Below are 12,632 nucleotides of genomic sequence, written 5' to 3' on the forward strand. Positions count from 1 at the left end.
CGTATCACTGAGTTTGAGCTGGGCAGAAGAGGAGGAGGGGAGGAGAGTGAACACACGCTCTCAGCTAGTACTGCTCAGAGCTTATATCCTCTCCACTGCTGAGCTGGCAGCAGCAGCATCCACAGCTGGGATCTCAAAGAGCAAAAATGCACTATACAATCAAGTTTTACACTGCAGGGTGGCAGGGGCAGAGGGCTGGCAGCATCACACATGAGCTTTCTACAGGAATGGAGACAGAGCTCACGTGCTCCAGAACATCCCCTCTCCTGCAGGAGCATGGGTGGGCTGCCTGGCAGCACGGGCAGACGTGCTGCACACAGCCCAAGTGGAGCAGCTCTGGGCAAGAGAACCCACGTACAGACATGTTAACTCACTGCATCTGTAATGCTTCCCACTGCCTTTTGAGTTTGTGGGAAAGCCAGCATGCCTGGCACCCTGGGACTGCCAGCTGTGCAGGGAGGAACATGAGACAAGCGGATGCCCCAAGTCACAACTCTGAAATGTTCCTGGGATGTAAGCTCCCAGCTTAGGGCATTATGCTTTATGGTGACATCAGTGGAGATGCAAATAAACTTATTTTTCCCTCAGAGAAGGTGGAAAAGAGAAATAGAGGCCAAATCCTTAGAAAGAATTAACAAAAAACAAACAAACAAACAAAAGAACCTAACATCTGATCTGTCTGCCCAGTTCCCCTTCAGTTCAAGGTTGGTATGGTTTGTTCTCTGCTATGTGGGAAGATTTGTCTCCTATTAACAGATGAGCTAATCAGTTCCCCTCAGCTCTTGAAGCTTTATCAAAGCCAGTTAATCATGTTACTGATGTCTGCCCAGCTCAGAACTCTCCACTTCTGTCCCCTGCCAACAAGGCAACACATGTGCACACCACACATGCATCGGGAAAATTTTTTTCCACTTTCAATTCCTCCAGCAAGAGAGCATAGCCTGTTGTGCCTATTGTGCCAACATATGGGTGCTGCCCATCTCTCTTTAACACACTTTGTTCCTGGGGAAATGTGGTAGCTCAACCAGCATCACATGAAGGAGCAGGATGATCTCTACAGGCTAAGCTCACATCTCATGCTAGCACAGTGATGGCAACAGTGGGAGGAATTAGTCTTGGCAGGCCCAAGTCCTGTGCTGAAAGGCTGCTGAGGCCAAGAGCCACTTGAACCTGGACACCAGGGTGTGCAGTCCAGAATTCTGTCCCTGCCACTGCGTCTGTTTTACTTCTGCACCCAAATTCCATCAGTTGCTGCTCTGTCCTGCTTCTCCTGAGGGCTGGAATGGGGGCTGTTCTTCCCTCTGGAATGGCTCTATCCTCACATACACATATCCACCAAGTGAAGAAGACTGCCTTTTCCCACTGAGTTTGGGAGGGCTTCTAACTTCTTAACAGTGGTGCTAGGACCCAGACATGAAGACATCTTTGGTTCCCTTTTTGCTTCCTGTCAGGGTCACTTGAACTGACAAGTTATCTTGTGGCCTATGCTTGGGTGGACACTGCTCAGGGGCACATTTAGAGGTGGCTGGTGCTCACCAGAGTGTTTCAGGAGCTGCTGCAGGTATTGGCAGCTATGTCCCTCCATCCTGCAGACCTGTACTGTTCCCACGGAGACTACTGGGGTCAGGCTGACAGCAGCTGCTGTGCTCTCCAGGCTTGTGCAGTGTGAGCAAGGCAGCTGCATCCTCAAAGAGCTGCTCTGTACCAGAAACTTGACAAGGACCCCAGGCTGGCCTGTGACCTCGTTTGGACTTGCAGCTCCAAGGTGGGCCAAAGAAGGGGAAGCCACTCCTGCCTGGCAGAGAGACTGGGCTGGAGAGCCAATTTGCTGTGTGTGGAGAGATCCTGCCATGCCTGGTGTGGGGCAGTCCCTAAATAAGCTATTCCAGGAGGAAAGGAGTTTCTCTAAAGCCTTACACTCCTCCAGACCTCCCCACCCACTTCTTGCTCTGAAGACACATCTGTTTCTCTCTGGCATTTCTGCAGGTCCCTCTGCCACCCCAGCCAAGGAAACACTCTGGGGCTGCCCAGATGAGCTGAGAGAACAGTGAAAAATGGGCCAAAAAAGCAAAGAGGAGGAAAAGCTGTGGGACTCAATGCAAGCCAGACTGTATGGGCTGGCTCTCCAGGCCATGTCCCACTCCTGCCCAGAGGTGAGTGAGCCGTGGCCGCGGTGTGAGATACGGTCACCCACCTATACAGACAATGTCCATGAAGCCGTACATTCCATAGCAGATCTGGAAGAGCAGGTCCTGGCGCTGCCACTTGGCTGAAGGACTGAAGGTCGACCAGATGAGCCACGAGATACTGGCGATGAGGAAGAGGGAACCCAGGATGGCCGCTGCTATCTGAACCTTCTCAATGACTGTCAGAGAGATGGCCTGCCACTGTACAGGGAGGGCACAAGAGGGAGGGAAGAAGGACAAAAGAGAAGAGTTAGAGTTAGTTACTTGGAGCACATCACTGTTTTACACCATTGTGGTGGCTTTGGAGATCTCAAAGAGCACGTCTGGGCATAGGCACTTTTACCCCATCCATATTTGGGATGGAGCGTGGCAGTTGTTCAACAGCCTTGGGTTTCTTGACAGCACTGCCAAAGAGACAGTGGAGAAGAATCCTGCATCTCACCAGGAAAGCATAGTGACCTGAGTGAGGCAGGATGGATGAAGGCAAGACACCAAAAATAACATGCCCATGACAGTAGATCTGTGATGGACATCACAAACCGTAAATTCAGCTGTTCCCTCAAATAGAAGCCAGGCAACATCCTCATCCAGGACATTCCAGTACCAAAAAAGTAAGTATCTCAAAGAACCAAGCTTTCTTTTGAAGGTCTCATATGAGCTGGCTCTGTGCCACTTTGTGAGATCTGACATGATCACAGCCCTAGGTAGAATCTCACAGTGGCAATGCACATCCCACAAAATGTGCTACAAACAACACAAGTTGTTGTGGTCAGGACAGCCTGCCTTTAGATGATGACATATTCAGGCTGTGTTCCAAGGTAAACGTCAATGCTTCTTCCTCAGAAAAAGAAAAAAATAGAAATAACTCCTCCAAATCCATTCACTTTGTCAAAGAGCTTTGTATAAGCTACGTTATAAATATCCTAAACCCAGACTCCTCTCTGTCATCCAGCATAAAACCTCCCCACTCAGATTTACACTGCTGAGAAAACTGTCCTATAAAACCAAGAGCAGAAACCAAGAACCAAGCATTGGAGTCTTTAACAAGACGTGGGGATGTGGTCCATAGCATCTTCTGCAAATCAAAAATCAAATGTGTAAACAGGCTGAGGAGAGACAGTCTCTCCTGGCATTGGAGTATATAGGCCACCTCTAGCCGTGAGATACATGCCCTTGAAATCACAGTGGGACTGGCAGGAGGATAAACAAAGATGGACTTCAACCTCCTGCAGGTACAGAGGATTCAGAGGAGCTGAAAATCTTTAGCCTAGATTCAGCCCAAATTCACTCTCCCTGTGAAGTAACAGTCTTGTGGGATCTCAGTGCCCTGCATGTTGGTCAAACACATCCTAGGACAGCAGGATCACCCAGCAAGCCTTGTCCCATCCTTCTACAGTGCAAGAAGGGAGTTCAGGTACTGGATACCTCTTTAAAGCTCAGGCCAGCCAGGAGTTAGCAATGTTTTTTGCAAGGACTTTTGAACCCTGACTGAAGGGTGAGAAGCACAAGGTGGCTTGTGCTGGTACAGGCACACATGGCACTGCTACCAGGCCAATGACCAAAGCCCTGAACTGAATGCACTTCCCTGAAAAGGGCTGCATTTGGAGACAGACAAATGAGAGCTTCAGCCAGAGGCTGAGGTCTGCGGGTGGCAACTGAAGGAGATTCCTCTGCCTTTGCCAGCCTTGCTCTTTGGCTTACATCCTGCATGGGCAGACAGCCCTCAGATTGTCTACCATGGATGTGCAGCACCAGCTAGGTGGGCAGTACCAGCTTATTTGGTAGTTGGCCACAGAAATGGCCACTGAGCTGCTGAACAGAGAGAGAGCTTGTTCCCCCCTGAAGCAGGCCTGGGCTCAGCTAAACCCAGTCTCTTCCCTGGGCTCAGCCACTCCAGTCCCCTTCCTGACATCTGCCCCAGCCAAAGGCAAACACTTACCACTGGGGACACTCAGTAATCTTTTCACCAGCCCATTCCCACTCTGCCACAGCCCGACCTGCTCCATGCCTCCACCAAATCCATCTGGCCCCTTTGTGCCACTAAGAAGCTCCCACAGTGAACAGCCTGGAAGTCCCAATGCTGGAGTCCACAGGAGAGGTGCAATGGTGCAACTCCTTTCCTGACATCAGGCAGAGCAAAGGCCACTCAGCACCCATCACAAATCTGGCTTCTGAGGGTGGGATAAGCAGCTCTGCCATCCTCCCACCAGCTCTCCAGCTTTGTTCTCAACAGCACCATAAGCCAATGAAGGACAAATCTGCAAGCAATGCCATTAGTCCAGAGCTACAGGACTAAATTCATATGGTGGGGAGGGAGCTTGGCTATGTGCATGGGGTTGCAGTTTTGCCCCTGCAGCTTTTCCCAGACCTCATCTCTTATTCCACTGGCTGTGGCTGACTTGGAGGGAATGAGAGTGCTGAGAGCACAGCCTGGGGCTGCGTGCGAAGGCTTCACTGCGGGCCCCGCACACTGACCCGTGTGCACCTGTGCCAAATCGTTCTGCATCATTTCTCTCTCGAGGAGGTAATGGACTGGCTCCTCACCATCTGCCTGGCATACTGCAGGGCCTCTGCTAGCAACAGGTCCTTCCAGGGTAGCAATTAGAGGCAAAGGAACTGTCTTCTACAGCTAGAAGCCATGTACAACCAACACCATGGCTTTGCAGAGAAAGGGAGGCTTAGGTGTAGCACTGAATACACTGTCAAAGGGGATGGGGCTCAGAGAACAGAAGAGTTACACCTGAGTACAAAACCTCAGACCCTGCTCCCCTTGGCTGGGAACAGGGAGGCTGAAACACTGGCAGGGACAGTGCCTGACACTGCTCAGCTGGCAGTGGCTGCGGGGAAGTTCACTGTGGTGATAATGAAGAGCCTGGAGCTTGTCAGCTGTGCCAGGGGGTAGGAGGCTCTCCCCCTGCATCTGGCACTAAGTGACAGTGACACACACAGCAGCAGTCCTGACTCTGTTCAGAAGGTGGCACTGGGGTGTGATTACCCTCTGGCACGGAGGTAAATGGGTCAAAGCTAAACATTGGGGAAAACAGCCAGCATGCAGAAGAATTTAATATTTTCCAGTAAAAAAAAAAAAAAGGTAACAAATGTTGTATTTTTTCTCTAGCAACCCTGAGAACTGCAATTTAGTGTCCCAGATCTAGCTTGAGCCACTAATAACTAAAGTAATTATTTTTCATCTTTTAATTCCATTTTCATACACATCTTAGTGTATGAGACAGAAGACGTTAGCATGAGACAGAAGATAGAGCCTGTTACCCCCAAGAGTGCTCAGACAGAAAGATCCAAGAGCTTGTTCAGAGGTGGAATGTGCTGATGAATTTCAGCTGTAGGAGCTGGGCTTGATGTGTCCCTGCACTGGTAGCCTTAGGAGCTCACCTCAATCACAGCACCATGTCTTTCAGATTTCATAACAGCCCTTAGAAAATCACCCCTTTTCCCAAGCCCTCTCCACCCTCATTCTGGCCAGCAGACCAGGGACTTGGCAGGTGACCCTATCATCCTTGGGTCACCAGTAGAGCTGCTCAGCAACTCTGGAGTCCCTCTACTGGCACATCTAAAACCCCCAAAGCTCTTTGTCTGAATGCCTAGCAGCAGACACAGCCCCCTCCCTCCAAATCTCCACTCAAATGTTCAAGATCTAGCAAGATCACAGTGTCAGGCAATCCCACCTTGTGGGAAGAGACCTAAAGCTGAGCCCTTCTTCCCCCAGCTGATAATGACTCGAGCTCCTGGTAGCCATTGAGCTGCACTGAAGTGCACTTTTAACAACACAGCTCACCCAGGTTGTCAGTCAGGGACATGACCTTTAGGCAGGCAGAAAGCTCTGCCAGTGCTGAACAGGGCAGAACTAAGGACTTGGTGGTACCAAAAAGCTTTAAAGACTCCTACAGGGTAACAGGATCAGCTTTGTGAGCTCCACACTCACAGTGGCTTCAGAACATGTCCAAGCAGTTCTCTGTGATGGTCTGCCACCAGCACTAGAAAAGTGCTCCAACCCTCCAAACCATTCTGGAGAAACTGTCTGGAGCTGTCTGTCTGTCCTCTGCTACCACGCCCCTGGGCCAAGTGCTTTGGCATATCACCCACATCTGCAGGTGCAGACCACTCTCAGACCAGTTTCCCCAAGTTTCCCCATTTTGCCCAAATCACAAAGCTCTGCAACCCAGGTGCCTCAGAAAGGGCTTCTTAGGAGCTCAGGTCTGACATTTGTGATGACTTTAGTCAGAGTCCAAACTGGTACTGCTGCTTTGAGTATGTCACTTGTTCCCTTGCACTGTTTCATAACCTGCAAGTTGTACTTGACACAAACCTGTTTCCCTGTTTGCTTCAGTGCTTCTGCTTAGAGGTTTGTAAGTGAAAACCTGCTCATGTAACACAGATGAATAATGTCATTACTATAGTATTTAATGCCTGATCTGTATTTCCCTGTCTTTGGCACTTGCAGTCTACAAAGGTTCCCAAGCAGCAGCACAAGCATATCCAAGGCAGATACTGCCTGCAGAAGATGTCTATGTCTTACTGCAGCAGCTTGCAAAGAAGTCTCATTTGCTGGAAGAGCCTTCCTGCACTCCCCTGAGAGCTCCTCCATGCCTGCCTCAGGCAGTTCAGTTTATTTTTATTGCTGTATCTGACACGTCCCCTTAATACACATCATTAACATCCTGAGCTGTGCTAGTCAGCAATTTAATTCTCAGACCCAGGGTCACAAGCAAGAGAGGTTTTTCCTAGAAGGTTGGAGAGGATCATTTGCAGCTTAGGTGTGATTCTCCCCTTGCTGCTGTCCCAAGACCCTGGCCATCAATTATCTTCTGGAGGATTTTTTTTTTCCCCACAAATTCGCCAAACAAAATTAAGCCACTGCTGTGGCATAGCTTCCCTGCTGTACACTTACAGATGCTGTGGCTTATTCAGATACTAGAAAAGGAGGAGAGAGGGCCCAACAGGGCTATGTCATGGAAACGTGCAGTGATGAAAACCCCCCTCCTCCATGTGCTACAGCATCTGGTAAGACTCAGGCTACAGCACCGGCATCCTGAAAAATTCCTGTTGGAACACACAGGCCCTGAAGTCTCTCTTGCAGTGACTACACCCATTGCTTGCAGGCTGCAGCTGAAGCTCAGCAGGGACCAGCAAAGCTCATGCCCAACACAACTGACTCAACAGGCTGGGACAACCAGGAGACATCAGTAAAATTGCCTCAAGCTTTTTAGTTCAGCATCTCAGGATGAAGATGAAACACCGTGTGAGATCAGCTGTTCTTGCAGTTGTGAGTGTCCTGATGAAGAGACCATGTAAGAGCATTCATCAGCTCCTAACAGATCACCACCATGGACAAAATGGAGCCAGAGGAGAACAGAGACCAAATCCCAACCCCAGCACTGGATAACTGGGGATCTTCGGAGCTGAAACAGCCCGCAATGCAGGAAGAGTCGGAGATAACAACTGTAAATCAGAGCTGAACTCATCAAGACTGCGGACAGTTGTTGGGAAGGTTGGTTCAAACAGATTTTCTCTTTGCTAAAATCAGAGCATCAGAGTGGATGTAGTTCAGGACTCACTACAAAGGAGGTATATAGATTAAATACACTTCAGAGGCCCCTCAAGGCAGATACCTACTCCACTATGTATCAGCACCAGGGCGCAGGCAGTACTATCACGTGCTTCTAAACCCTTGTGCCTTCAGGGCCTTTTAAAAATCATGGGCTTTACACAAGTATTACAATGGAAGGAAGCATTTAAAGCCTCCAAGCCTGTGACTCCTGGCAAACTGGAGAGCAGAATGGATTGGTGGGTGGGTGGATGGACGGATGGATGGATGGATGGATGGATGGATGGATGGATGGATGGATGGATGGATGGATGGACAAAAGCTCTGGATTTCCTGGTTGTTCACAGCTGATGGAATATTTTTGCTCATTCGCTGCCCAACTGCTGCTTGGCAGGACACTTGCTATGTTGTCCAACAACTTTAATCCCCCAGTCTCAGCAGGTTAGCACTATTGCTGCTTGAAGACCTTTGCTCTTAAATGTCTGCAATCCAGGGAGTGGGGAGTGGGGTGGGTTAATTTACAGAGATTAATTCTGCCAAAACAGAAGACTAAAGGTCCCTCTCTGGTATGACGCATCGTAATAGCCTGGAGGCTGGAAGGAGCCTGTGTTAATTATGCATGAACCCGGCTGTAACTTCTCTGCCCACACCATGAGTCTCCAGACACATCTGGCCCATGCTGTGCTTCTAAGCACTCCAAAAATGTGCAGCAGATGTCAAAATGGGCAGAGAAACACGCAGGTCCCAGGGAACATGTGGGTGTTGGATGTGCTGCTCTGCTCAGACCAATTGGACATGCTTCAGGGAGCCCAGGGTCTGCCAACTGCCTGGATTTGGCTTCCCAGCAGTCTATTAGATACAGGACACAGGAGAGAGGTAGGCCATAATCTTGGTTAGAATCTAGCCAGGCTCAGAGCATCACCCAAATAGGTTATATTGGACAAGGACATGAGGCTTGTGTGGTCCTTGCCTGTATTATGGTTGGTCTGGAAAAAACAGATGACCTTGACTTCCTATAGCATTTGCCCTCTGAAAATTGTGCTTGAGAAATTCAGAGATTTCTTGTAAGAATAAAGCTGGGCCCAAGTTCCAGTAGACCCTGAGAAGAAAGGTCAGGGACTTTGAGATATACTTGTATGTCCAGCTGGCCCCTGTTATCCACACATGGGGTGCAGACCAAGCAGCAATTATGTTCCTCCCACCTGCACATGCTATGACTTGTTATGGGATACAGTATTGGGGCATAGTAACTCCTGTGTCTGGTCTGCCTCCTTTTCCCAGTATCTTACCAGATGGTGAGAGCCACTGAGAAATGAGGCATTCGTAGTAAGGGGTTACAGGGAGCCCAAGCCCTGAGTACTGGTAGGAAGTCCTGGCCTGGTGTATCAGCCACTTCCCACAGGATTTTGCATATTAATGCCAGGGTAGCATCTGCTTCCCAGCAGTGCCTTTGTGCTGGCACCAGACAGGGCACCCAGGCTCACAGCTGTAGCTCTACACATTGCATTTATTCCAGGCCAAGTGGTTTTTCACTCCAGTTGCTTCTTCCCATCCTCCAAATTTCCCAATGCTTCTATGAGAAGTGCTGTGAAGTCTAAGACAGCAATGTGAAGGCTCCAAGCCCTGGATCTGCACAGTCCTCTGGGACCCTTGCTCCTGGAGCTGAGCTCTCTAACTCAGCTGTTTCTGCCACTCAGTGTTCATGGCAAAGGCCATCAGATCAGGCCACTTTCTGACAGGGGAGCCCAGAGAGAGAGAAGTTTTGCACAGGCTCTGAAAGTTGTGTGTGTGAGGTGGAACTTGTCCATGAGCAGCTCCAACAAATTTTAGTTGAGTGAGGAACAGGAAGAAAGTCACTGACCCATTGCCCTGAGCCACCTGAAAGTGCAGAGTGTTTTGAAGTCATTCATTAAAGGTGGTTCTGGAGACACAAAGGCTCACAAATCTGTACTCACAAACCTTCAGTGCTGCTCAGCATTGCATCCCAAATCTGAGACACAGGAAGCATTAGGGCAATCATGGAGCAGCTTTCCAGAAATAAACAAAAGCTGCTTTGTCCACATCTCCCCTCCTGTGTTTCAATCTGCTCTGAGTTACTAGAGCCAAAAAATTAAAACATTCTGGGTCTGAGACTTGAGATGAAACTACTGATGTGTCCAGCCCATGGGTCATGGAAAACTGAATCAGAAGCTGTAGGGACTCTCAGAGAGCAGGCAGGTTTTTCCTTTCCCTCAGCAAAGTTTCCCCATGATGTCCCCCTAATTTCAGTACTTCATTTAAGTCTGGAGTCCTAATGGGTTGTCCCTTTTTCCTCAATGTGGTAAGTGACCTCAGGCCTAGAAAAAAGCACACAAAGATCGCAGTTTGAAGGAGAGAGCTGGAGTTTGCATTTCCCCACTCTCCTGTACAACTGGGAACCATCACCAGCACTGTCTTTGCCTCCTGGTAGAGAGCGACCCACAGAGGGCCAGGCACTGGACAGACTAAAATCCCTACAGACATAACCCTGGTCTCTAAATCACTGTAATGCCCCTCCAGACCAGATGATGCTGATTAAGCAGAAGTGTCTGGATGTAATGTGCTTCCTTATGGCCAGGGCACTAATGATGCTCAGCAAAGGCATGCAGTAATTAATGCATCTTCAGGCATTGCCCCCACAATAAATCAATAGCTATTAAGGATAATTTATCCCATTTTTAATAGTCACACAGGTTTCCCCATTCTGAATCCTGATTTAAAATCACCAGTCTGTACTGTGACATTCACTACAATGCTTTTCAGATAAGAAAGAACGTGGGTCCTTGGATGACTTTCACAGACACATCAAGATGTGCTTTACCTGTTGCATGCACATCTGCAAAAGTCCATCAAGAATCAGGCTTGAAGAGACCAGAGCATCAGAGTCAACACCTCCAGTGCCATGCCATGATTGTGTGAGAGCAGTAAAGTGAAAAAGGGGGTGAGATCAGAGAGGAGAGTGCCAAGAAGCCTCCATCTGCCTCCACCATCCCTCACGCCAACACAGCGGAGTCTCAGCAGGAGGAGATCAGGATTAATGGCACAACTATAAACACGTAGAGTCTCGACTGCTCAGTCACAGACTGTGTGCTCTGTTGCAGTAAATCCCACAATGGCACAGTCCTTGCCTGGCCCTGGAGGCAGGCACACCTGGGGTCTCCAGTGGATGAACACATTTGAATGGTTGTGAGGTGTTATAGCACTATTGTGGAATTTTCAACAGGAGGCAAGTGAATACAGGAATTGCCAAGGAGAGAAAGAGCAGACTCCCAAGGGATGCTCCCAGAACCACTGAGCAGAAAACATGGGGCCTCTTTGGACCAGCCCCTGGCAATCCTTTCTATGTGTCTCAGACATATGAATCCCTGTGCACAGGGAAGGAAAACCCACACAGGTAAAATCCACTTGCTCCCAGAAACAAAAATTGAAACAAGAATAAATAGACTTTGAAATGTCTCTAGTACCTTTACCTGCAGAGGGTTCTTTGTGCTTATGGCAATGACGTGATACTTGTAGTAACACAGCTCACAGCTCCAGCAGCCTCTCTCGCTAATCCATTTGATCAGACATGGCTGATGTGTGCACTTCACAGATCCATCGCATCGACACGGGCTCAGCAACTCCCCCTGAAACAGACAGACAGACAGCATCAGCAAGGCTCCCCTCCTTCCACAGCACGGCACAGCACATGTGGCAGGCATGGCAGAAGCTCCCTTATCCACCATTTGAACTTCCTTTTTTACCTGGTTTGGCTCAGGCAATCATGCTGCTTCCATCCCTTTTTCCCTCTAATAATGCTTGGCTGATGTGAATGAGATGTCAGGGATGTAATAGTCTCAAACACTGGGGTCTTACATGCCTTGTCACCACTGAAAGAAAAGCTGGATGAGCACAACTCTTACCACTCCAGAGGACCCACACTGACCCCAACCAGCTCTGTTGGCAACCAGACACCACCGGTTCATTGCTCAGGTTTTTGTCTCTCTGCTACCTATTTTAGAAAGTGAGGTTGGTGGTGGTGATAAGTTGTGAGACAGCCTCTGCTGCAGACTGATGTCCTGCTGAGACCCAGGGAGCTTCCTCGAGCCAAGGCACACAAAATGTCCTCAAATTTCTCTCCTACACCTTCTACCATCCCAGTCAGTTATACTGGTGAACTACAGGGCTGGCTATTTGCACCCTAGAAGCAAGCAAGATGGAGAACAAATTGTGTTCTGGCCTGTGACCCAGACAGTTATGACTGGCGGCTGAAACACTGAACCTCCTGGCTCATTCCCTTATTTCTGGTGCAGCTTTTAACAGGGTATCCACGAACACCCCATATTATTCTGATCTATCTGCTATCATCCTGTTCACCATGAAACCAAATTCCTCTGTGCACACAAGCTCAGGAGCCCCTTACAGTTGTTTGCTATTGCTTATTTAGGTTAGGAGAGAGCCATTACATTTCACTCCTCACTGTTTAGTGTTTAAAAGCCATAGTATAGATTCCAGTAGTCTCTTTAGCTGTGCTCCAAGATTAAAAGGCTTTTAAAGGCAGAATAAGAATATCTATGGGACAGGGAAGGTTGAATCATACTTTCAGCGCTGGGGAGAAGACATTTGCTCTTACAGCCCAGATCAGCCTCATCACTAGCCTGATGGAACACCAGGATAACAGACCCTGGCACTGGACACTGCTGGATATGGTAAAAGACATTCATTCCGACTGCCTCGGGTTATGAACCAGATCCTGCTCTTGCTAACCCTGCTGGGAAACTGTCTCAGCTTCCAGGTCACTACATCAGGTCTCAGGACCTGAGGAACTGAGAACCACACTGGGCAAGCGTGATACTTCTTTTTACAAAACCTAATGCAAACATGTT

General features: G+C 48.9%; 1 protein-coding gene across 1 annotated transcript in view; it reads right to left on the minus strand.

Moving 5' to 3' along the window:
• Positions 1 to 12,397, minus strand: part of MARCHF4 (membrane associated ring-CH-type finger 4) — a 29,236-nt gene extending 16,839 nt beyond the window's left edge. The window contains exons 1-3 of the mRNA XM_005416043.3: positions 12,347 to 12,397; positions 11,238 to 11,393; positions 2,195 to 2,387 (exon numbers count right to left, since the gene is read on the minus strand). Coding sequence (XP_005416100.3) covers positions 2,195 to 2,387; positions 11,238 to 11,393; positions 12,347 to 12,397 — 400 coding nt within the window. The remainder of the gene's footprint in view (positions 1 to 2,194; positions 2,388 to 11,237; positions 11,394 to 12,346) is intronic.
• Positions 12,398 to 12,632: the final 235 nt, after the last annotated feature.

The sequence above is a fragment of the Geospiza fortis genome, unplaced genomic scaffold, assembly GCF_000277835.1.
Source record: "Geospiza fortis unplaced genomic scaffold, GeoFor_1.0 scaffold112, whole genome shotgun sequence".
Taxonomy (NCBI): domain Eukaryota; kingdom Metazoa; phylum Chordata; class Aves; order Passeriformes; family Thraupidae; genus Geospiza; species Geospiza fortis.